This window comes from Balaenoptera acutorostrata, chromosome 11 (genome assembly GCF_949987535.1).
Source record: "Balaenoptera acutorostrata chromosome 11, mBalAcu1.1, whole genome shotgun sequence".
NCBI lineage: Eukaryota > Metazoa > Chordata > Mammalia > Artiodactyla > Balaenopteridae > Balaenoptera > Balaenoptera acutorostrata.
The window spans coordinates 14,235,642-14,261,621 of record NC_080074.1 but is presented as its reverse complement, the minus strand read 5'-3'; the positions used below and the strand labels follow the sequence as shown (position 1 = coordinate 14,261,621).

The 25,980-nt window shown below is 40.0% G+C and overlaps 1 protein-coding gene across 4 annotated transcripts in view; it reads right to left on the bottom strand.

The window, feature by feature from the left end:
• The window catches only part of LARGE1 (LARGE xylosyl- and glucuronyltransferase 1), a 604,481-nt gene that overhangs the window by 245,127 nt on the left and 333,374 nt on the right, over positions 1-25,980 (bottom strand). For all 4 annotated transcript variants that reach the window (XM_007165714.3, XM_057556600.1, XM_057556598.1 and 1 more), the window contains exon 6: positions 489-660. In XM_007165714.3, the coding sequence (XP_007165776.2) occupies positions 489-660 (172 nt within the window). The remainder of the gene's footprint in view (positions 1-488; positions 661-25,980) is intronic.

Below are 25,980 nucleotides of genomic sequence, written 5' to 3'. Positions count from 1 at the left end.
ATATACTTCTTTAAAATGATAAACCACAACATTAATGAAAGCCATAAGGACATTTGCAAACACTCGATAATCAATGCCCATCACCACCAACTCACAGGCTTTCTCGGCAATCAAAATATCATTTGATAAAAAAGAGAAAACTGATAAATGCATGTCTCCACACCAGGAAGTCAACTCAATTATCTGCATACAAAATACACACATTTGATATTTGTCTCTTACCAAGCAATTCAGCAACCCTCAACTGGGTTCTTCCTACGAACACAGATCTTACCTCTTCAATTATTAAAGAAACACAAGCAAATTCCAGTTTAACATGTTTCAAATGGCAGTACTAAAACTGATGCTCAATTCTATTTATAATTCCTTGTCTGTTTCATCAGAAGGACCTCATTAAGAGTTGACCTCACGTTGGGAAAAAAAAAATCACTATTCTTGACATGCTGACACCTTCAAAGATACCAGAAGAAAAAATGAGCTACCATTACCTTTGAACTTGTGGAACACAGCCCAGAGCTCTGCAATATCGGTGGCAAAGGTGATGTCTGTGTCAAGGACGATGACCCTCTCCAGGTTGGCAGGAAGAGTCTTGGTGAGGACAAGCTTCATCAGACCGTAAATCCCAGAGTAATGTTTGTTGGGGATCCAGGAAACTTCAGACTAGACAGGGCAGTGAAGAGAGGGAGCAGGAGAAAGGAAAACAAATCACTGCATTAATTTTTTTGTATAACCATTATAAGTAGTGCCTGGTACATAAAAAGCATCGAATAAAAATTTGTTGAGTAAATGAATGAATATTTTCTTAAAGATTTGTTCATGTAACTTCATGGCATATGAAGTTCTTTTGGAATAAAATGTATCCGAATCAAGGGAGAAGGAAAGTACTGTTTATGAAATAACTATCACATGTAAACACTATGTTCAGATTTTTTAAAATAAGATCTTTGTTATTATAGAAATTATATAGGCTCATTGGAGGAAATAAGAATATGCACAAAACAAGAAATAAAGGTTTCAAAAATTGAATCATACTGTATATATTTTCTGCAACCAGTACCTTATTGTTCCTGGGTAGATATATTTCTTTAAGTCATATTCCATTTCTGTGTCATTAAAAATGACTATTCAATGGTACCGTTACGCTTATCTATTTTGTTAAAGCTGTAATGGAGCTGGTCATCATCTTAAGATCTGAGGTCTGAGGACTTCGAGTAATTCCCTCCAGTGGGTTTTATGTAACTCTTTTTCATGTAAGCCTTGGCCTTGGGAACTCAGCTCACTTTCCTCTCTCCCCTGAGAATTTGCCTGAACTGAAGCTTGGCAATCATCGGCCCATGCTGCAGAGTCGTGCTATTTAATCAGACCTTTGATTAACTTATTCATCTATTTTGGTTACCATCAAAGCAGGAGAGCTTGGTGGAGACCAAACACCAGCACGTTGGGTTAAGCCATCTAATTAGATGGCTCCAACTCCTGACTTTATTTTTTACACACACGCAAGGCACTCAGATGCATTACAGAACAGTAGGACTACAGGAATAAATTAATCTCAACATGAGCCCAGGCCTGAATGTCGCCCCAAGTCCCCGACTTAATACATAATCAATTAAGTTAGAGTGTTCAATTAGAGGTAAAGGAAGCATTTGAATGAGTTTGTATTCAGAAAGAAAATCCCAGAAAGAAAACTAAGGAATCTATAGGGGGAAAGAACGTGTGGTGAGAAGCAGATGCATTTGTCATAAATGGCTCCTTCTCTTAGAAGCAGCATGGAACACGCTCTGCCTCTGTCCAAATCCTGCTCTTCCTCCGAGTTCCAACTTAGAAGGTACCCTCCAGCCGCCCCGCCCCGCTGCCCCAGGCTGGGCGAGGGTTCCCAAAGCAAGCTGTTTCCCTTCTTCCAGCACAGCAAGCCATCGTGCTGTGTCTAATTTTCCATGTCTCCCTCCTGCTCTGGACTGGAACTCCTTGAGGCAGGGACAATGTCATTTGTATTATGGTAACAACGTAGTCATTTCTCAAAAAATGTCTGATCACGTGCATGACTGCAGAGTTAGCCAGGCCTGGGTTCAAATGCTACCTTTGGCATTTTCCTCAACTAGGAGAAGAGGTATCTGTAATTGCTAGGGTCCGGGTCAGCACAGTACACTGGAAGAGGCACAGCTTGTTGAGCCCCAGAGCCTGGGCTTTAGCACCAGTTCCACTTCCAATAAGCTGTGTGACCTCAGGCAAGTCATTTAACCTCCATGAGCCTCAGTTTTCTCATCTGCAAAATGGGAGCTTAAGACACTCACATCACAATATTGCTGGGAGGATTACAAAGCATCCAGTATCCATAAAGCCCACTTCCCTTCCCCTAGTGAATGTGTGTCAGCACTACCCAGGCTCAGATGATTCAGGATTTGGAGCGTGATAAGTTATGGTACCTTTGACAGTAAAGGGGAAGTAGCGAATAGAGACTGTTTTGACAGGGAAAATAAATCACCCATCTCTTTTTCCTATATTTCTGTATAAAGGATTAGTAAATCACAAACTGGGATCTACTGGGAAACGTGAAGCCCCCTCTGGTGGATCTCCAAACTGGACTGCACATCCTTGGTTTTAGGAGGAAAAAAAAAAGGGGTGAGAGTGGTCACCCATATAACGTTTCGGGGCACTCTCAGTAGCAATCCACACTGCTACTGATCTCACTTCCACCCTACCATAAACTTCAGTCCAACCAGGGATATGAAGTCTTGGGGTCAACGGGGAGAAGTCCATCCTCAGAGGCAAGGTGCAGAAACCTGGAGGGCATCATGCAGACTGACCCCAGAGAACCCTGTAGAAACACCACCGCCTAGACAAGCAATATCCTAGAGTGTTCTTCATCACTCAGCACGCGAAAGGGTTCATGTAATTAAAACAATAATAAGAATGAAAGTTAGGTTTATGTTAATGGAAAGATTATTATCCTTGCAATGGCTGTTAATAATTCTAAGCAGCATGTTCTGACATTTAATTAGCAAAAAAATCCAACTGTGCTCAAGAATACCACCTAATGCACTTACATAAAGGAACAAAAGCAGTCCCAGGTTTTAAGGGTTTCTGTGTAAAGTAGGGGGTGGTGGATGCTGTCAAGGGGAAATTCACCTTCCCAAAGTGGCCACGTCCTTGGGGGCATGGACCCCAAGGGGAGTTTCTGTGAAGTGCTGCAAGTGATTCTAGGGTTCATGTGATGCTGGGTGGTCCAAAGAAAAGTTACTCAGGAAATCTGACCAGAACAGTGACATGAGGATGGAGGTAAAGGGCTGACAGAATACACATCCCCAAAGGTGAGTGCTTAAAACCTAGGGCGTGAAGGAAAGTGATATCTCAGGGGTGAGGCTGGTTTCTGACCTTTGATAAACAAGGGAAAGCAGGGAAAGAGGCTGGTTCTGTCAGGAAATGATGCCTATTTCTTCTTAAAGGCATTGTTTTTAAGAAGGCATTGGGATGCTCCCGTAATGATCACAACAGAAAATACTATCTAGCATTTGCTGAGTGTTTACTGGGTATCAGGCATTGTGGGAAGAGCTTTCTATGTGCTACCTTATTTACATCCCTTCCAACTAGTCTAAAGGTCAGATATTATTATCTCAGTACCTGAAATTTGGGGGATGAGGACCGAGTCCTTCCCCTTACCTCATATTTCAGTCCCCCAGCCCTAGATATTCTACTCTGAAATGATGCCAGTTTTTCTTTCTGCTTCACCCTTCCCGCAACCCCGGGCCTATTCAGACGTGCTCTCCGCTCCTGGATTAGTTACTGTAGGGCCATAGCCAAGCCCCTGCCTCAACCCAGCCAAATCTATGTCCGTCAAGAAGCAGTTTTTCAAGGCAAGTAGGTACAAAGACTTTGGAGTTGGATAATCCTGGCTTCGAAGTCTCTCTGGGCCTTAATTTCCTCATCTGAAAAATAGGGATAATAGTAGCATATCCTGCTCCCTTCCTAAGGAGTTGCTCTATTTGTAAGCTGGAAGCTTTCCTCATTATCCTGGAAATATTTATTACTCACAATACATTTCTTATCCCTACCAACATTTTCCTATGGATTACAAATCACCGTGACCCATTTTTTAAAATTAAAAAGGAAAACCCATCCTAGACGCAGAATGTCTGAAAAGTCATTTGCCTTTCACGTCGTTTCTGAGTGGTCGTCTTGGCAACCAACCTGTATGTTCAGAACATAACTGTTGAGAAACGGAGGGTGAGGAGCTCGGATGGGGTGGGGACTCCGGAGAGTGCCACGGGGGGTCATGAACTGAGCATAAGCTTGGGAGTCCGAATGGCCAGATTCCCACTGGTAGGCTCATCTCTCTAATCCTCAAACTCCTCACCCATGAAATAGAGAACATAAATACAGATCCCATGAGTTTTGCAAAAGCATTAAATGAGGCAAGAGACCTAAGGGGCCTGGTTCAGTGTTCGCTATATCATAAGCGCTCAATATTACCTTTTCAATTGGTTAACAGCATGCACTCCAGAGTCTGACTGCCTGGGTTTGAATCCTGGCTACATCACTCACTGGCTGGGTCACTTTGGGCAAGTAACTAAACTTCAATGTACCTTTGTTTTCTCGTCTGTAAAATGGGCATCCTCAAAGAACATACTCTATAGGCTTTTGAGAATTCTGATGCTGTATATAGGTACTGGCTATTATTTTTAATTGTTAATATTGTTACCAATTATATTTAGAGCTACAGAAAAGATGAGATTCTTACCTACTAAAGTCATCTGCATTTGTATTTACCCTTGCCGGCAAAAAATATGCTCCAGTTTAGCTCAGTTGGAATCATTTAAATCAGCATTTACAGAACACTTAATATGGGTCAGGTACCGAGGAGGGGCTAGGGACCAGCATCCACAACGAATAAAACATGGCTGGTGCTTGACGAGTTTATGGTCTAGTGTATATTCATTATCCTTTACTGCATAACAAGTTACCTCAAGGCACAGCAGCTTAAAACGGCGATACTTATTACCTCACACAGTTTCTGTGTTAGGAATTTGGGAGCGCATTTGCTGGGTGGCTCTGGCTCAGGATTCCTCATGAGGTTGTAGTAAGGACGTCGGTTGAGCCTACAGACATCTAAATGCTTGGGATCTGCTTCAAGAAGGCTCACTCCTCCACGCCTGGGAGGTGATGCCGGCTGTTAGCAGGAAGCCTCAGTTCTTCGCCACGTGGACCACCCCATAGGGCTGTCTGGACGCCTTTACAACATGGCAGCTGGCTTCTCCCAGTGTGAGTGATCCAAGAGAGAACAAGAAAGAAGCTAGGATGTCTTTTATGACTTGGCCTCAGAAAGCCAAGTGTCATTTCTGCCACGTCTTACTGATTATACAGGTCAGCCCTGGGCAACTGGGAAGGGACTAGACAAGAGTGTGAGTACCAGGGGATGGGATTACTGAGGGCTATCTTGGAAACTGGCTACCACATCTGTGATATTACGATGGTAAGAACCGGACTATGATACCTCCAGGTATATGTACAGCAGTGATCTAGAAGAAGGACAGTCAAGGTGGGGTGGTTGGAAGGGAGGGAGAATAATCAGAGATGTCTGGAAAAGATGAGCCTTACATTTGATCTTGACAAATCAGGTGAAAATTGAGTTTTTCAAATATTGGGAGAAAAGCAGGATGGGAGAGGTATTAGTATCAGTGAAGGCACAGAGATATAAATAAACAGTCGTGTGTGTATATGTGTATGTGTGTGTGTGCGTGTGCGTGTGTGTGTGTGTGTGTGTGTGTGTGTGTGTGTGTAAAATAACTACAATCTGGTATGTCCAGATAAAGCTTGAAGCTGGAAGTGATGGGAAAGGCTGTGGGGAAAGAGGAAAGGGTGAGACGTTAGAGAATACTGTATGAAGTACAGTATATGGAGAATATCTATAAAGAACTCTGGCCAATATCCTAAGGTCAGTGGGAAGCAACAAAAAGGTTTTCATTAGCAAAGACACATAATCTCAACTGTATTTTTGGAATATACTCTAGCAACCCATGGAAGAGAAAGTTTGATGGGCATCAAAACCTTGGAGGACACCTACAGAAAATGCAGATTCCCAGGGTCATACCCAGAGGTGATGATTCATCAGGTCTGGGGTAGGGCCCAGAAATCTGTATTGTTAACCAGATGTCCATGGAATTCCTTTTTTTTTTTTAACTTTTTATTTTATACAGGAGTATAGTTGATTAACAATGTTGTGATAGTTTCAGGTGTACAGCAAAGTGGTTCAGTTATACATTTTCCCATTTAGGTTGTTACATAACATTGAGCAGATTTTCCTTTGCTATATAGTAGGTCCTTGTTGGTTATCCATTTTAGATATAGCAGTGGACTACACCCTAAGAAACAGTAATTTAGGAGATACAGTAGGCACTGTATTTCTCAAGGCCTGTTGGCTGATCATTTATATTGGATCATCAACCAGCTTATTGTTCAGAAACAAGATATATAATAGCCCTAAACTTAAGAGTCCCACCTGAACTTGACAGGGTTGGATGTATAGGGAGAGAGGATCTTTCTCAAAGACTAACAAAAGAAAGTGTTGGTGGAAGATCGTCATTCTTTAGATGACCCTATGCTTCATGGCATGAAGGTTTCCTGACTGTTCTACTTTCTAAACTCAGAAATCCCATTTCGGTAAAAGCAGCTCTAGGTCAGCTCCTGTGAAATTCTGAGTAACCAGTACAAACAGGAGAGCTAAGTTACACATTTCACATCTTCCCACAATGGAGTCTTGGAGGAAAACCTTGTAAGAGCCCTAAGTTGGTCTTTACAGGTAACAGCAATCCTAGTAGACATCAATGAACATTTATTTAGAAAATAAAACCCCAGCCCAAAGTGAGTTATCTGGCTTTCACCTGAAATGCTCATTATTCAGAAATCTACTGAGCAGCCATCTTCCACAAGCATAATTAATTCGAGAATGATGACAAAGGCACAGTGAATCAAGAGGAATGTGATCACGAATCTATAAACATGTTCCTCCTCATATCAGTGGCCACAAAACCCCTTCCTCTCTCATGCCTGTCAAGAAGCATCCTCTATTTAGCTCTGTGAAGCCTGGGGGGATTGGTCCCTGGAGCATTTATGGATCGTCTGAACCTCTCTGAGTACTTTACGTTATGAAATGGAGCATTTCAAAGCACTGGGAGTTCTGATTTGTGAACTGGACTGTTACAGTGGTTTAATTTCCTGAAATATTGCTGCCTTCTTAACTAATAGATTTTTCAATGCACTGAGGAGAAAATTGCATTAGCTCCTGCATAGCCTGGACTTAATATTTTTAGAAGCTGCAATTCTTCTTATTACAGTGTGTGGTATGTATTTATGTATGTCTACTTAGCACAGTGTCTGACACACAGAAGCACTCAATGAATAGTTTTGAAAAACCAAAACAATACATGTAAACAAGCAATGCTTACTGAGAACCATTCCTTGTGAGGGGAATACACTGGTGGAACTGCTTCATTCATTCATTCAAACACCAGATGAATGCTTGGAGGGGAATACAGTACAATTTGGGGAGAGAGAAAAACAATTTCAAAAAGCATTATTACAGCATTCCCATTAGTGGTTTACCTTGATGGGGGCTGGAGGAGGTAGGGTAATGGAATGCGAAGACAACCAGGTATCTTTGGTGATACTGTTCTAGTTCTAAGTCAGATGGTATGGTGTTTTATTGGTTTATATCATAACCTCTTTATCTTCAATCTTCAACTGTGTGTATGTGCCTGCATGTACAAAACGACATCATGAGGAGCCAAGGGGCAAGAATGTGATGGAGAATGAACCCAGGAATAAAGCGGACCCAGCTAAAAGTCACAGATACACACACATACACACACACACACACACACACTCTCAGCATCTGCTAAGAATGGAGACAATCATTTTTCTAGTAAATGCAAAGAAAAAAAACCACTCTTCTCCTCTTACCATAAACTACTTTTTAGCATTCATTCTTCTTTTTTCTCTTTTTTGATATTCAATTTTTGAGCTTTAATGGACATTAAACATGACATAAACTAAGGATTTAGGTATAAAATACCTATTTTTGCCAGACAAAGATGTCACAAAGAAAGAAAACTACAGGCCAATATCACTGATGAACATAGATGCAAAAATCCTCAACAAAATACTAGCAAACAGAATCCAACAGCACATTAAAAGAATCATACACCATGAGCAAGTGGGGTTTATTCCAGGAATGCAAGGATTCTTCAATATACGCAAATCAATCAACGTGATACACCATATTAACAAATTGAAGGAGAAAAACCATATAATCATCTCAATAGATGCAGAGAAAGCTTTCGACAAAATTCAACACCCATTTATGATAAAAGCCAGGCAGAAAATAGGCATAGAGGGAACTTTCTTCAACATAATAAAGGCCATATATGACAAACCCCCAGCCAAAATTGTCCTCAATGGTGAAAAACTGAAACCATTTCCACTAAGATCAGGAACAAGACAAGGTTGTCCACTCTCACCACTATTATTCAACATAGTTTTGGAAGTGTTAGCCACAGCAATCAGAGAACAAAAAGAAATAAAAGGAATCCAAATCGGAAAAGAAAAACTAAAGCTGTCACTGTTTGCAGATGACATGATACTATACATAGAGAATCCTAAAGATGCCACCAGAAAACTACTAGAGCTAATCAATGAATTTGGTAAAGTAGCAGGATACAAAATTAATGCACAGAAATCTCTTGCATTCCTATACACTAATGATGAAAAATCTGAAAGAGAAATTAAGAAAACACTCCCGTTTACCATTACAACAAAAAGAATAAAATATCTAGGAATAAACCTACCTAAGGAGACAAAAGACCTGTATGCAGAAAATTATAAGACACTGATGAAAGAAATTAAAGATGATACAAATAGATGGAGACATATACCATGTTCTTGGATTGGAAGAATCAACATTGTGAAAATGACTCTACTACCCAAAGCAATCTACAGATTCAATGTAATCCCTATCAAACTATCTCTGGCATTTTTCACAGAATTAGAACAAAAAATTTCACAATTTGTATGGAAACACAAAAGACCCCGAATAGCCAAAGCAATCTTGAGAACGAAAAATGGAGCTGGAGAAATCAGGCTCCCTGACTTCAGACTATACTACAAAGCTACAGTAATCAAGACAGTTTGGTACTGGCACAAAAACAGAAACATAGATCAATGGAACAGGATAGAAAGCCCAGAGATAAACCCACACACATATGGTCACCTTATCTTTGATAAAGGAGGCAAGCATATACAGTGGAGAAAAGACAGCCTCTTCAATAAGTGGTGCTGGGAAAACTGGACAGCTACATGTAAAAGTATAAAATTAGAACACTCCCTAACACCATACACAAAAATAAACTCAAAATGGATTAAAGACCTAAATGTAAGGCCAGACACTATAAAACTCTTAGAGGAAAACATAGGCAGAACATTCTATGACATAAATCACAGCAAGATCCTTTTTGACCCAGCTCCTAGAGAAATGGAAATAAAAACAAAAATAAACAAATGGGACCTAATGAAACTTAAAAGCTTTTGCACAGCAAAGGAAACCATAAACAAGACCAAAAGACAACCCTCAGAATGGGAGAAAATATTTGCAAATGAAGCAACTGACAAAGGATTAATCTCCAAGATTTACAAGCAGCTCAATAACAAAAAACCAAACAACCCAATCCAAAAAAGGGCAGAAGACCTAAAAAGACATTTCTCCAAAGAAGATATACAGATTGCCAACAAACACATGAAAGAATGCTCAACATCATTAATCATTAGAGAAATGCAAATCAAAACTACAATGAGATATCATCTCACACTGGTCAGAATGGCCATCATCAAAAAATCTAGAAACAATAAATGCTGGAGAGGGTGTGGAGAAAAGGGAACACTCTTGCACTGTTGGCAGGAATGTAAATTGATACAGCCACTATGGAGAACAGTATGGAGGTTCCTTAAAAAACTAAAAATAGAACTACCATACAAACCAGCAATCCCACTACTGGGCATATACCCTGAGAAAACCATAATTCAAAAAGAGTCATGTACCAAAATGTTCATTGCAGCTCTATTTACAATAGCCAGGACGTGGAAGCAACCTAAGTGTCCATCATCGGATGAATGGATAAAGAAGATGTGGCACATATATACAATGGAATATTACTCATCCATAAAAGGAAACGAAATGGAGGTATTTGTAGTGAGGTGGATGGAGTTAGAGTCTGTCATACAGAGTGAAGTAAGTCAGAAAGAGAAAAACAAATACAGTATGCTAACACATATATATGGAATCTAAAAACAAACAAACGAACAAAATTGTTCTGATTCACTTTGTTATAAAGCAGAAACTAACACACCATTGTAAAGCAATTATACTCCAATAAAGATGTTAAACAATGAATAAATAAATAAAATACCTATTTTTGGAGGTGCCTTTTAAGATTCTGAAAGGAAGTTCAAGATACCATTTATGTTTCCTTTCGCTGTTGTTCTGTTTATGTATTTCTACATTACCACCATTTTATATTGATTCTTTTTTTTAAATTTAATTTTATTTATTTTTTTATACAGCAGGTTCTTATTAGTCATCCATTTTACACACATCAGTGTATACATGTCAATCCCAATCGCCCAATTTACCACACCACCATCCCCACCCCCCGCCACTTTCCCCCCTTGGTGTCCATATGTTTGTTCTCTACATCTGTGTCTCAATTTCTGCCCTGCAAACAGGTTCATCTGTACCATTTTTCTAGGTTCCACATATATGCGTTAATATACGATATTTATTTTTCTCTTTCTGACTTACTTCACTCTGTATGACAGTCTCTAGATCCATCCACGTCTCTACAAATGACCCAATTTTGTTCATTTTTATGGCTGAGTAATATTCTATTGTATATATGTACCACATCTTCTTTATTCATTCATCTGTCGATGGGCATTTAGGTTGCTTCCATGACCTGGCTATTGTAAATACTGCCGCAGTGAATATTGCGGGGCATATGTCTTTTTGAATTATGGTTTTCTCTGGGTCTATGCCCAGTAGTGGGATTGCTGGATCATATGGTAATTCTATTTTTAGTTTTTTAAGGAACATCCATAGTGGCTGTATCAATTTACATTCCCACCAACAGTGCAAGAGGGTTCCCTTTTCTCCACACCCTCTCCAGCATTTGTTGTTTGTAGATTTTCTGATGAGAACCATTCTAACTGGTGTGAGGTGATACCTCATTGCAGTTTTGATTTGCATTTCTCTAATAATTAGTGATACGGAGCAGTTTTTCATGTGCTTCTTGGCCATCTGTATGTCTTCTTTGGAGAAATGTCTATTTAGGTCTCCTGCCCATTTTTGGATTGGGTTCTTTGTTTTTTTAATATTGAGCTGCATGAGCTGTTTATATATTTTGGAGATTAATCCTTTGTCCATTGATTCGTTTGCAAATATTTTCTCCCATTCTGAGTATTGTATTTTCTTCTTGTTTATAGTTTCCTTTGCTGTGCAAAAGCTTTGAAGTTTCATTAGGCCCCATTTGTTTATTTTTGTTTTTATTTCCATTACTCTAGGAGGTGGATCAAAAAAGATCTTGCTGTGATTTATGTCATAGAGTGTTCTGCCTATGTTTTCCTCTAAGAGTTTTATAGTGTCCAGTCTTATATTTAGGTCTCTAATCCATTTTGAGTTTATTTTTGTGTATGGTGTTAGGGAGTATTCTAATTTCATTCTTTTACATGTAGCTGTCCAGTTTTCCCAGCACCATTTATTGAAGAGACTGTCTTTTCTCCATTGTATATCCTTGCCTCCTTTGTCATAGATTAGTTGACCATAGGTGCATGGGTTTATCTCTGGGCTTTCTATCTTGTTCCATTGATCTATATTTCTGTTTTTGTGCCAGTACCATATTGTCTTGATTACTGTAGCTTTGGAGTACAGTCTGAAGTCAGGGAGTCTGATTCCTTCAGCTCCGTTTTTTTCCCTCAAGGCTGCTTTGGCTATTCGGGGTCTTTTGTGTCTCCATACAAATTTTAAGATGATTTGTTCTAGTTCCGTAAAAAATGCCATTGGTAGTTTGATAGGGATTGCATTGAATCTGTAGATTGCTTTGGGTAGTATAGTCATTTTCACAATATTGATTTTCCCAACCCAAGAACATGGTATATCTTTCCATCTGTTGGTATCATCTTTAATTTCTTTCGTCAGTGTCTTATAGTTTTCTGCATACAGGTCTTTTGTCTTCCTAGATAGGTTTATTCCTAGGTATTTTATTCTCTTTGTTGTAATGGTAAATGGGAGTGTTTCCTTAATTTCTCTTTCAGATTTTTCATCATTAGTGTATAGGAATGCAAGAGATTTCTGTGCATTAATTTTGTTTCCTGAAACTTTACCAAATTCATTGATTAGCTCTAGTAGTTCTCTGGTGGCATCTTTAGGATTCTCTATGTATAGTATCATGTCATCTGCAAACAGTGACAGTTTTACTTCTTCTTTTCCAATCTGTATTCCTTTTATTTCTTTTTCTTCTCTGACTGCTGTGGCTAGGACTTCCAAAACTATGTTGAATAATAGTAGTGACAGTGGACATCCTTGTCTTGTTCCTGATCTTAGAGGACATGCTTTCAGTTTTTCACCTTTGAGAATGATGTTTGCTGTAGGTTTGTCGTATATGGCCTTTATTATGTTGAGGTAGGTTCCCTCTATGCCCACTTTCTGGAGAGTTTTTAACATAAATGGGTGTTGAAATTTGTCAAAAGCTTTTTCTGCATCAATTGAGATGATCATATGGTTTTTATTCTTCAATTTGTTAATATGGTGTATCACATTGATTCATTTGCGTATACTGAAGAATCCTTGCATCCCTGGGATAAAGCCCACTTGATCATTGTGTATGATCCTTTTAATGTGTTGTTGGCTTCTGTTTGCTAGTATTTTGTTGAGGATTTTTGCATCTATATTCATCAGTGATATTGGTCTGTAATTTTCTTTTTTTGTAGTGTCTTTGTCTGGTTTTGGTATCAGGGTGATGGTGGCCTCATAGAATGAGTTTGGGAGTGTTCCTTCCTCTGCAATTTTTTGAAAGAGTTTGAGAAGGATGGGTGTTAGCTCATCTCTAAATGTTTGACAGAATTCACCTGTGAAGCCATCTGGTCCTGGACTTCTGTTTGTTGGAAGATTTTTAATCACAGTTTCAATTTCATTACTTGTGATTGGTCTGTTCACATATTCTATTTCTTCCTGGTTCAGTCTTGGAAGGTTATACCTTCCTAAGAATTTGTCCATTTCTTCCAGGTTGTCCATTTTATTGGCATAGAGTTGCTTGTAGTAGTCTCTTAGGATGCTTTGTATTTCTGCGGTGTCTGTTGTAAGTTCTCCTTTTTCATTTCTAATTTTATTGATTTGAGTCCTCTCCCTCTTTTTCTTGATGAGCCTGGCTAATGGTTTATCAATTTTGTTTATCTTCGCAAAGAACCAGCTTTTAGTTTTATTGATCTTTGCTATTGATTTCTTTGTTTCTATTTCATTTATTTCTGCTCTGAGCTTTATGACTTCTTTCCTTCTGTTAACTTTGGGTTTTGTTTGTTCTTCTTTCTCTAGTTCCTTTAGGTGTAAGGTTAGATTGTTTACTTGAGATTTTTCTTGTTTCTTGAGGTAGGCTTGTATAGCTGTAATCTTCCCTCTTAGAACTGCTTTTGCTGCATCCCATAGGTTTTGGATCATCGTGTTTTCATTGTCATTTGTCTCTAGGTGTTTTTTGATTTCCTCTTTGATTCCTTCAGTGATTTCCTGGTTATTTAGTAACGTATTGTTTAGTTTCCACGTATTTGCGTTTTTAACGTTATTTTCCCTGTAACTGATTTCTAATCTCATAGCGTTGTGGTCAGAAAAGATGCTTGATATGATTTCAATTTTCTTAAATTTACTGAGGCTTGATTTGTGACCCGAGATGTGATCTATCCTGGAGAATGTTCCGTGCGCACTTGAGAAGAAAGTGTAATCTGCTGTTTTTGGATGGAATGTCCTATAAATATCAAGTAAATCTATCTGGTCTACTGTGTCATTTAAAGCTTGTGTTTCCTTATTATTTTTCTCTTTGGATGATCTGTCCATTGGTGTAAGTGAGGTGCTGAAGTTCCCCACCATTACTGTGTTACTGTAGATTTCCTCTTTTACAGCTGTTAGCAGTTGCCTTAAGTATTGAGGTGCTCCTATGTTGGGTGCATATATATTTATAATTGTTATATCTTCTTCTTGGATTGATCCCTTGATCATTATGTAGTGCCCTTCCTTGTCTCTTGTAACATTCTTTATTTGAAAATCTGTTTTATCTGCTATGAGTATTGCTACTCCAGCTTTCTTTTGATTTCCATTTGCATGGAATATCTTTTTTCCATCGCCTCACTTTCAGTCTGTATGTGTCCCCCTGGGTCTGAAGTGGGTCTCTTGTAGACAGCATATATAAGGGTCTTTTTTTTGTATCCATTCAGCGAGCCTGTGTCTTTTGGTTGGATCATTTCATCCATTCACGTTTAAGGTAATTATCGATATGTATGTTCCTATGACCATTTTCTTAATTGTTTTGGGTTTGTTTTTGTAGGTCCTTTTCTTCTCTTGTGTTTCCCACTTAGAGAACTTCCTTTAGCATTTGTTGTAGAGCTGGTTTGGTGGTGCTGAATTCTCTTAGCTTTTGCTTGTCTGTAAAGCTTTTGATTTCTCCATTGAATCTGAATGAGATCCTTGCCAGTTAGAGTAATCTTGGTTGTAGGTTCTTCCCTTTCATCACTTTAAGTATATCATGCCACTGCTTTGTAGCTTGTAGAGTTTCTGCTGAGAAATCAGCTGTTAACTTTATGGGAGTTCCCTTGTACGTTATTTGTCGTTTTTCCCTTGCTGCTTTCAATAATTTTTCTTTGTCTGTAATTTTTGCGAATTTGATTACTATGTGTCTTGGCGTGTTTCTTCCTGGGTTTATGCTGTATGGGATTCTCTGAGCTTCCTGGACTTGGGTGGCTATTTCCTTTCCCATGTTAGGGAAGTTTTCGACTATGATCTCTTCAAATATTTTCTCGGGTTCTTTCTCTCTCTCTTCTCCTTCTGGGGCCCCTATAATGCGAATGTTGTTGCATTCAATGTTGTTCCAGAGGTCTCTTAGGCTGTTTTCATTTCTTTTCATTCTTTTTTTTTATTCTGTTCCGTGGCAGTGAATTCCACCATTCTGTCTTCCAGGTCACTTATCTGTTCTTCTGCCTCAGTTATTCTGCTATTGATTCCTTCTAGTGTATTTTTCATTTCAGTTATTGTACTGTTCATCTCTGTTTGTTCTTTCTTTAATGTTTCTAGATCTTTGTTAAACATTTCTTGCATCTTCTCGATCTTTGCCTCCATTCTTTTTCCGAGGTCCTGGATCATCTTCACTATCATTATTCTGAATTCTTTTTCTGGAAGGTTGCCTATCTCCACTTCATTTAGTTGTTTTTCTGGGGTTTTCTCTTGTTCCTTCATCTGGTACATAGCTCTCTGCCTTTTCATCTTGTCTGTCTTTCTGTGAATGTGGTTTTTGTTCCACAGGCTGCAGGATTGTAGTTCTTCTTGTTTCTGCTGTCTGCCCTCTCAGCATTCATTCTTAAAAAATGCAAAACTGTTGCTTCTTGCAACAAAAGCAAAAATTGCTTCTTGGGGGGAAAACAAAAAATCTTGGATATTACTGTGATTTGTTATTAAAATGTAATGGGGGGAGTACAATTTAAAAATATCTAAAAAGGCTACTGGGGGTGGGTAATAATAAATTTTTCAAAAGGTTGAAAAATTTCACTCTATAGGATTATATGACACCAAATAAGCCACAAAATACACAAGAAGTGTGCAAAAATAGATAAATAACCCCAAACCTGAGTCCAGACATTTGAATCTGCTGAGTCTAGCAGTTCTTCCTGACTTCCTGAATTTAATCAGAAGGCAGTTTAATCATAAAACATGACAGTGATCTGTTCTCAAGTTCACCTGGAGATTTGAGGACACTTTACCCATTCTCACCCTCTTACCCCCCATTCCTCCTCCTCCACTCTCACCACCTCCTTCACAGGGAACCATCTAAAGGACAGCCTCAGAGGCTGCAATTAACACGGCCCCATGCTGCTCTGCATTAATGAAGGGCTTTTTGCTTTCAGAGGGCTCTATAATCCTTTGGAGGTGAAGCCTTTGCCGGTGACACTCTCTGTTCCCAGCTCCAGGGATCCACCCTACAGGTCAACTTTACTCAAAACGCAGGGGAGGGCCAACGACAAGCAGGGAAGGAGCGTTAAGGAGGATGAACCAGAGGTGCCACTTAATTAATTTCTGGTTGGTTTAAAAGTTATTTTCTTTTAATGAAACATGGAAGGCAAAACTCTCCTGGTGTAGCAAAAAGATCCAAAAGTAAACCTTGTCAATGACAAGCAGAATTTCTCTCAGCTCACAGCCAAAAATGAGCCTCTTCACTGGTCACCCCTGAAAAGATGATGCCTTCACTCAATTCTTGTAATGCATCTAGGAAATATTAAGTAAAGGTTTTATTATAATTTCAAATATTTTAGCCTTGACCTTGAAAGCCTTGTTTCAAGATGACTTAAGACTGCAGTTATATTGGCATTCACCCCCCCAATAACAGGCCCTTACTATTTATATGAAGGGTTGTCAAGGAAACCAGGTGTTGAGGATATAGCTGCCTAACTTGTCTAGATTTAGAACTGATCATACGTGAGAATGCAGAAGGGAAAAGAATGTCACCCTTAGAAATTACTATAGACAATGGTGCGTGCTACAAGATAATTCTATTTAAGCCTTTACTTCCACTTGGGGATTTGGCTACTGATCAAAGGAATTCCTAATGCTTTAAATCCCCCTTCAAAAAAAAAAATCACCTAATTCTGAAAAAGACTCATTTACCTAAACATTCCTTGTGTGTGCAAACTCTGTACTAGATGTTAAGGAAAAAAATAATAAATGTGGAACGTTCCTATTTCCTAGGAGATCACAGTTAAAAGGAAAAGAATATTATTATATTTATGATAATGACAATAATACCACATTTGTTGATTACTCACTTTGTAGTAGACAGTATAAGCAATTTACAAATATTATCTTTTAAGTCACACAATATCCCTAATAAAGTAGACATCAAGGAAGTCACACAATCTTAAAGAATTACAGGAGCTGGAACCGAAAATCTGATTTGCCTCGTTCCAAAAATCTTAATCATTTTGGAAACTGACTCAAATAAGATATTCAAAAGAAAAATAAGATATTCAAATGATCATTAGGCAGTGAAAGCTATAGATAAAGTCTTACTAGGAAGCTTGGGATGGAGCCCTAACTGCACCTGGAAATGGGAAGTAAAATCAGCAAAGGTGAAGGTGACTCCTATATCGAGCTCATATTTGCAGCACAAATGAACACTGCAACAGAGTGACAGTCAATGCAACTCATATGAGGACTCACCAACCTTCTCAGCACAAATGTTTCTCCAACATCTGCAGGATGGCAAGTGGCCAGTAACATTCTACTAAGAAAACTGTTAATAACATCCAAATAAAAAAAAGCAGAAAGAGAAGCTTGAAAAATAAGTCTAGATCCAGAAAGACCGTTAGAATGGATTCTGTTTTTTTAATTGAAGTATAGTTGAGTTACAATGTTGTGTTAGTTTCAGGTGTACAGCACAGTGATTCAGTTACACATACATATATATTATTTTTCAGATTCTTTTCCCTTATGGTTATTACAAAATGTTGAATAGAGTTCCCTGTGCTATACAGTAGGTCCTTGTTGTTTATCTATTTTATATATAGTAGAGTATATCTGTTAATCCTTAGCACCTCAAGAGGGTGCCAGAGAAAAATCTCGGCCTCTGATGCTTGGCCTTTTTTACGTGAGCAATGCTATCTATCAAGGGCCCAGAGCAAAGGTCAACTGGAGTCTGGGTGTCCTTCTCCAGAACGCTGATGAAGACCGACTGGAGCAGTGATCCAGATTAGAATCACCTGGGCCCACTCCCAGGCCTGCCCAGAAAAACTAATCTGGGATATCTAGTGGTGGGGCCTGGCATTGCTGCTTGTTTTGGATTGATAAAGATCGCACAGGAGTGATGCTAATATACAATTAAGGGGAGAGGCTGGCACTGTTTTCCGGGTATTGTTTTGCATTACAAAAGCTACCAAGTGATTCCTTTGTGCAATCAAGCCTGAGGCACCCAACAACTGGGGAAATGAACCAACCAATCAATGCTAACTCCTGGCTGGGACCATCAACACCCAGATTAATGGCCCAGCTCTGTAACTTGCACAGATACCATCAAGTCCCTATCGATAGATGTTTTTTGTTTTTAATTCCCTGGTATGGGAATACTTAAGCATTCTTGATCTGGAAACAACCTGGAATAATGAAATGAGCACTGGACTCAGAGTTGAAAAATCCAAGTTGGAGTCTGGTCCATCCCCTGCTCTCTCAGATTCGGCATCTGAAAAATGGAGACAAAGCCACTTACATTCGTTCTGGGAGGCTGAAAATGGGATGATGTATGTGGAAGCAGCTAGCAGAATGCCTGACAGAATCTGCACTCGCGAGATGCTAGTTAATTCTGAATCTAGAATAAGGAATATTTCATTACCAGACAAGCAGAATAAAGGTCTGATCACAGTAAGGGAGCTCGGAACGCTAGTGCCTTACCACAGCTGCCACCGCCCGTGATCTCCCCTCGCTTCTTCATAATGGCTGGTTTTGGAGGGTACGGTTTATGTATTATGTATATATAATGTAAAGGCAACAAGCACACTCTGGGACACAATGTACGTTAAGTAATAACACTATATTAATAACAATAGGGGATGAGAAAGGGGAGTTTCAGCAATGCTATTATGCCTGTGAATAAGATGTTGATCACCGCTTGCTATTTTCTCTTCAAACATCTTATTTAGCCAGTAGTGAGCAGATTTAAAACCCACTGGGGTTCTTGAATTCAGCCTGGCTGAGTGGTTAAATCCAATGAAAATATCCTAGTTAGATAAGTTTTTAGCCAAGGGAGTTGAGTATATAAAAGGATATTTAACAGGTCAGTTTCTAAAGATGTCCATCTTTCAAAAATGATAATAGGAATGATGACAGTAATAATAATCATGGATGCAGGGCATTTGCTAGTTTACAATGCAGTTTCACATCTTTTATTTTATTTGATTCTTGAAAACATTCCATGAATTAAGCAAGGAAGGAATTCATATCTCCATTTTACATACAGGAAACTAAAACTTCGAAACATCATTGTTCCAAGTCGCACAGCTAGTAAATGGTAGGGTTGAAACTCACCTCTTCCGACCTTCAGGAAAATCACTTTTCTGAAGCCCAGGGCCTTCTGACGCCCCCATGGAATGCTGTGACTTGATCATGGAAGGCAGACAGAATTTATAGACTGTGAAGTCCTGTCTACTGTTCTTAAGCAAGAAAACTCACACATTAACACCTATATGCACCTTTTGCCAAAATCGAGTTAGTGACATGATGCAACGTGGGGTGAAAATTTTAAATGTTTCCAAGTTTCCTACTCCAAGTTATCCTTGTTTAGAAATAATTCTGGCTTGCTTTCTGTGTTTCAGTTAGGGGCCAAACAGGATCTGGCCCCTTGGTGTCCCAAGTGAGGTCAGAGAGTTATGAATGGATATCACCGTGGGGTCCACAGGTCAGGTGTCCAGTAAGGAACGTCTGGATGTTGCTTACGTTTCACGTGACTGGGCATAACACGACATAAATCCGTTTGGCTGGTCTCTGACTTAGTGACTTGAATTTTCCATCTCACTGCCTTCCAGAGCATCACAGGTCAGTCAGGGATTGTCTAAACAGTGGAGTCACCCCTAATTTTTTCAGATTCTAATGCAGTGGTTCTCAACCAGGGGTGAATTTCCCCCCTAAAGGGTATTTGGTAAAGCTTGGAGACATTTTTGGTTGTCGCACCACGAGGGGAAGGGTGCTACTGGCATCTAGTGGGTAGATGACAGGGATGATGTCACACATCATCAGACAGGAAGACCCCACAATGAAGAGTCATCTGGCCCAGAACATCAACAGCTGAGGCACCTTGCCTGGAAGCTTTAGCGAAGACTCAGCAAACTGTGTGTGGATGAACAGCACGATCTTGATTTGATCCTGGTACAAGAGTACACGTTTTGTTTAGTTTTGACCTACTGGAAAGTTCTGCATTATCCAGAGTTAAGGAACTGCCTCTGAAGAAAGAGGTGAGGGTTTAAAGTCGTCAGCATCCTGACTTACAGGAAGAAAAAATGACAACTCCATAAGTAAGAAGGAGAATTAAATGAGGCTTACAAATGAAAGAATACAAAGTTGAGACAAGCAAGACTGTCCAGGAGTGGATTCAAGGAAAAGTCTCTCTTGGCTGGCAGCAATGAACTCTCCGGGCCCACGGATGCCCTGCTCCCAGTAAGAGGGATTCCACTTTTCCACCAGGCTCAGCGCCTCGTCAGCCAACCAGGTGAGCCTCATCCTAAACTCAACTTCACACTGAACCAAGGACTCTAAGCTCCAGGTGCTGGGCACCTGCTGTTGATTAGCAATCTTCTAAATGCTTGCACCGAAGTTCAGGCTCCCCTGTACCGGAACCCCAGATGTTAATGTCACTAGGTCAAGAGCACGCTCATGCTGGCCCTACCCGAAAGGGGGGAGTAGATTTCCTTCTGCTGGATCAGAGCCACAGGATGTCCATAGCTGGATGGACCTAGCTGTCCCCTAACCAGTGCTCACCTTGTAGCAGGACCCCTAGAGAAAGGCACGCTTGTGCATCAGCTAATCCTGCACTATGCAATTATGTAGGGGGTGGGGGAAGTCACATTAAGTATGAGAACGTCTTTATTCTGGACAGCTCCCAGTCCCATATAGTAAACTCCGTACCTACCATCTCTAAGTGGAAGTCTAGATGACAGACAGAACTCTTGCGTTTCCCACTGAAGCCTATTGCTTCCTCAGTTTCCCCCAACTTAGACAATACCACCACACACCCACCAGCTTGTTCCAGAATTCTAGGAGTTGAACTTGATCCCTCTCTCCCTCTACTGCTATATCCAACAGGTCCAAATCCTGTCAAGTCTGCTGTTAAAACCTATCTGACTTTCAAGACAGTCACCTGGAGGGGATGAAGGCAGTCTACGGAGGTAGCTTTTAACAAAAATACTTCTGTGCTTTCTTTTGGGGGAACTGCCATGGCACGCAATGGTAAGTCTGGAGCAGATGCGCTCTATTCTTTCCTGATTTTCTACTCATCTGCCAAGACATACTGCCCATATCGTCACTAGGTCTCTGGACCTGAGACCCTTAATATCAGGATCTTGGACTTACTTGTTCATTTCAGCAATGCCCCATGGGGCAAGAGCTGGCTTTCTGTTGCACATTATCTAATAAATAAGAGAAACAGAACCTCAGGCAGGAATTCAAACAACGCCTATCCCACCCAGCTGCCTCTTCTGCCCTCAAACCCACCGAATAGGGCAGGGAAACTGGTTTTAAAATGGTTTTAAAATGGACTCTGCACACTATAAAATGAAAGTTCAGTTTTCCAAATGTGAGGCCAGTTAGGTCCACACTCATCCGCTACTAAGCATGCGTCTCTCCACCTTATTTACTCTGTGGGTAATACACTCTGGCACACATGTATCTATCTCCTCTATATGGGCATCCTTTGTATCCTCTGTGGTAGGCTCACAGTTTTTACCTCGGAAACTCCCCTAGTGCTTTCCAAGATATTCTGCATACAGTAGACATTCCATTTGCTTTTAATTCAAATGTAGACATATTGACTATTTGGACAGTGAAGACCAGAGGTAAAATAATCCAATTTCCACTCCCCTAGGGCCATCCTGAGCAGCCCTTGGAGACAGTTTAGTACTGGTTTATTAGGTGTTTCTACTATCAAAAGGTGTAGACTTCATAAGTGAAAAATAGAAAGAAGTGCCAGGCAGATAAAAGAAATGCATTTCTTTCTTTTCTGACAGAAAAACTGCAATGATAGGGTATTAAGTTTTACAGCTAAGCTCAGCAGATCATAAGCAGGCAAAGGAGTTCTGCTCGGGGAAAGCTATTCTCTTCTTCAGGCAATGAAAGCTATCATTAATTCATAGGGCAAGATAAAAAGCTCTACACCTGTTTCTGATGATGAGGTACCTAGCACGGGGAATGCCGCCTTTCATTTGTGGAAATCACACTAGCTCCCAAGGCCCAGTGCCAAGTCCCATCTCTCCTGGGAAGCCTTCCCTGCCTATCCACCTGGTAACTGATTGGTATTGCACTGTTCCCTATTTCTTTAGTTTCCACTACATTCTTGGAAAAGACATTGCCTTTTCTACATCTGAATTCTCCTGGAATACTGTGTATTCAGCAAATCCTTACCTACTGATTGATTTGTACACAGGTACAGACCTGAGTTGTTTCCTCTTAATTAGGTGAGAATTCAGCTACCGAATAATTAGAGTTAGCGTCAGCTTTCCCCAGCCAGCCAGTTGCCCTGTGCTGCTAAGAAAATGGAAACTGTTGGCAGTCGATCCACCTTGGTCTTAGAGGGACTGGGAACTTCCATAAGGCACTTACAGACTAAGTGCCTCAGAAAATCCCAACAAAGTTAGCCAACCCGAACTCCAAACTAGTTAACTCAGAAATCACAGATTAAAGAAAGAAAGTAAGGGGAGAGCAACAGACACAGACACACACATAGACACACAGACGCCCTCACTTGCCCAGTCTCCTCTGTAGACATGAGGGGGCAAAGGACACGATCGTGGCCAATGCAGCTGAGGAGAAGTCTGCTGGGAGATATGGGGGAGAAGATTCCTTCCCTGATAGAGAGTAATAAGGCTTCTCTTTTTCCTTCCCGCTATCCTGTGAGGAGATGGCTACTGGATTGGCTGTGACCATGAGGAGCCCAAGAGAAGCCCCAACATGACTACCGACTTGCATGCAACTGCCAACCACTGGGCTTCTTGCTATGTGAGAAATGGGTTGTTTAAGTCATCTTTACTGGAGTCTTTTTTTCCCCCCACATGCACCAAAAGCAATCTAACTGATATCAGATCATCATGTCAAAGACTAGGAACCAAAACACTTGTATTTTAACCAAAACACTTCTATACCTTCTCTTTGGGAACTGTCTGTCATGGTCTAAAATGGTAAGTCTAGAATAGATGGACCAATGATATTATGACCACACAAATAAAGCAAGTGTCACTGGGGCCGCACAAAAGGCTGTGAGGTGAGTTCCTGATGACCTTTCTCCACATTAGGCTCCGGATCTGTCCCACAAAGACACCTCAGATATGATCTAAGTGAAAAGGGTGGACTCGCCAATGGGCATAAAGCCCTAAGAAACTCTTGGGTGCCCCTCCAGCCAGCTTCTCACCTGCAAGCCCCTCTTGCAAAAATGGGCACACGCCGGACAGCCACGACTCCCACGCAGACAGGCTAGACCCCAGAGTGCATGTGTTCTTACACCCGTGAACGTGCCACGCTGCCCTTCACGCTGGGAGAACAAGGCTTCTCTTCCGGTTCCCTATCTGCTTCAGGTCACTATTTTCTCTTTCCTTTTCTCCCTCTTTCCCTCCTTTCTTTCAGAAGGAAAAATGTATTTTTTTAAAAACTGTGCTACTATACAATTTTGGTAAAATGCAACAACAAAGAGAACTAGATTTCCTGTACCCAGAGGGGACCTATTTAATGTTACCTTATGTTCTTCCTTTTACAATAATTTTATTACATATATAGATGACTTTAAAATTGAGGAGAAGTAGCATTGTGTCTTTGTTTATTATAACTTAATATCACAACGCAAGTATTTTCCCTTTTCACTTATTCAAGCAACATTCAATAAAAATCTTACTAAAATGAGTAATCTTTGAAAAGCTTCAAATGTGCCATTGTGAGGATATACTATAACGTCTCCACCCTTCCGCCACCATAGGGATTGAAGTTGTGTCTAACATTTGCTACTGGTAAACAAACACCACCAAAATGAGATTCTTAGACTCTGTTTCTGTATGACCACGAATTTCTGCATCATACAGATCATATATATTCTTATTTAAAATTTAATTAATTTATTTTTTATACAGCAGGTTCTTATTTATTTTATACATATTAGTGTATATATGTCAACCGCGATCTCCCAATTCATCACACCACCACCCTCACCCCAGCTTTCCCCCCTTGGTGTCCATACGTTTTTTCTATACATCTGTGCCTCTATTTCTGCCTTGAAAACGAGTTCATCTGTACCATTTTTCTAGATTCCACATATATGCATTAAAATACGATATCTGTTTTTCTCTTTCTGACTTACTTCACTCTGTATGACAGTCTCTAGGTCCATCCACATCTCTACAAATGACCCAACTTTGTTCCTTTTTATGCCTGAGTAATATTCCATTGTATATATGTGCCACATCTTCTTTATCCATTCGTCTGTCGATGGGCATTTAGGTTGCTTCCATGACCTGCCTATTGTAAATTGTGCTACAATGAACATTGGGGTGCATGTCTTTTTCTTTTTAACATCTTTATTGGACTATAATTGCTTTACAATGTTGTATTAGTTTCTGCTGTATAACAAAGTGAATCAGCTATATGTATACATATATCCCCATATCCCCTCCCTTTTGCATCTCCCTTCCACCCTCCCCATCCCACCCCTCTAGGTGGTCACAAAGCACAGAACTGATCTCCCTATGCTATGTAGCTGCTTCTCACTAGCTATCTATTTTATTTTATTTTTATTTATTTATTTTTTTAAACATCTTTATTGGAGTATAATTGCTTTACAATGTTGTGTTAGTTTCTGCTGTATAATGAAGTGAATCACCTATACATATACATACATCCCCATATCTCCCCCCTCTTGCGTCTCCCTCCCACCCTCCCTATCCCACTCCTCTAGGTGGACACAGAGCACCGAGCTGATCTCCCTGTGCTATGCAGCTGCTTCCCACTAGCTATCTATTTTACATTTGGTAGTGTATATATGTACAGGCCACTCTCTCACTTCGTCCCAGCTTACCTTTCCTCTCCTCGTATCCTCAATTCCATTCTCTACGTCTGTGTCTTAATTCCTGTCCTGCCCCTAGAGTCTTCAGAACCATTTTTTTTTTTTAGATTCCATATACATGTGTTAGCGTACGGTATTTGTTTTTCTCTTTCTGACTTACTTCTCTCTGTATGACAGTCTCTAGGTCCATCCACCTCACTACAAATAACTCAATTTCGTTTCTTTTTATGGCTGAGTAACATTCCATTGTATATATGTGCCACATCTTCTTTATCCATTCATTTGTCGATGGACACGTAGGTTGCTTCCATGGCCTGGCTACTGTAAATAGAGCTGCAATGAACATTGTGGTACATGACTCTTTTTGAATTATGGTTTTCTCAGGGTATATGCCCAGTAGTGGGATTGCTGGGTCATATGGTAGTTCTATTTTTAGTTTTTTAAGGAACCTCCAAACTGTGCTCCATAGTGGCTGTATCAATTTACATTCCCACCAACAGTGCAAGAGGGTTCCCTTTTCTCCACACCCTCTCCAGCATTTATTGTTTGTAGACTTTTTGATGATGGCCATTCTGACCGGTGTGAAGTGATACTTCATTGTAGTTCTGATTTGCATTTGTCTAATGATTAGTGATGTTGTGCATCCTTTCATGTGTTTGTTGGCAATATGTATATCTTCTTTGGAGAAATGTCTATTTAGGTCTTCTGCCCACTTTTGGATTGGGTTGTTTGTTGTTTTGATATTGAGCTGCATGAGCTGCTTAAAATTCTGGAGATTAATCCTTTGTCAGTTGTTTCATTTGCAAATATTTTCTCCCATTCTGAGGGTTGTCTTTTTGTCTTGTTTATGGTTTCCTTTGCTGTGCAAAAGCTTTTAAGTTTCATTAGGTCC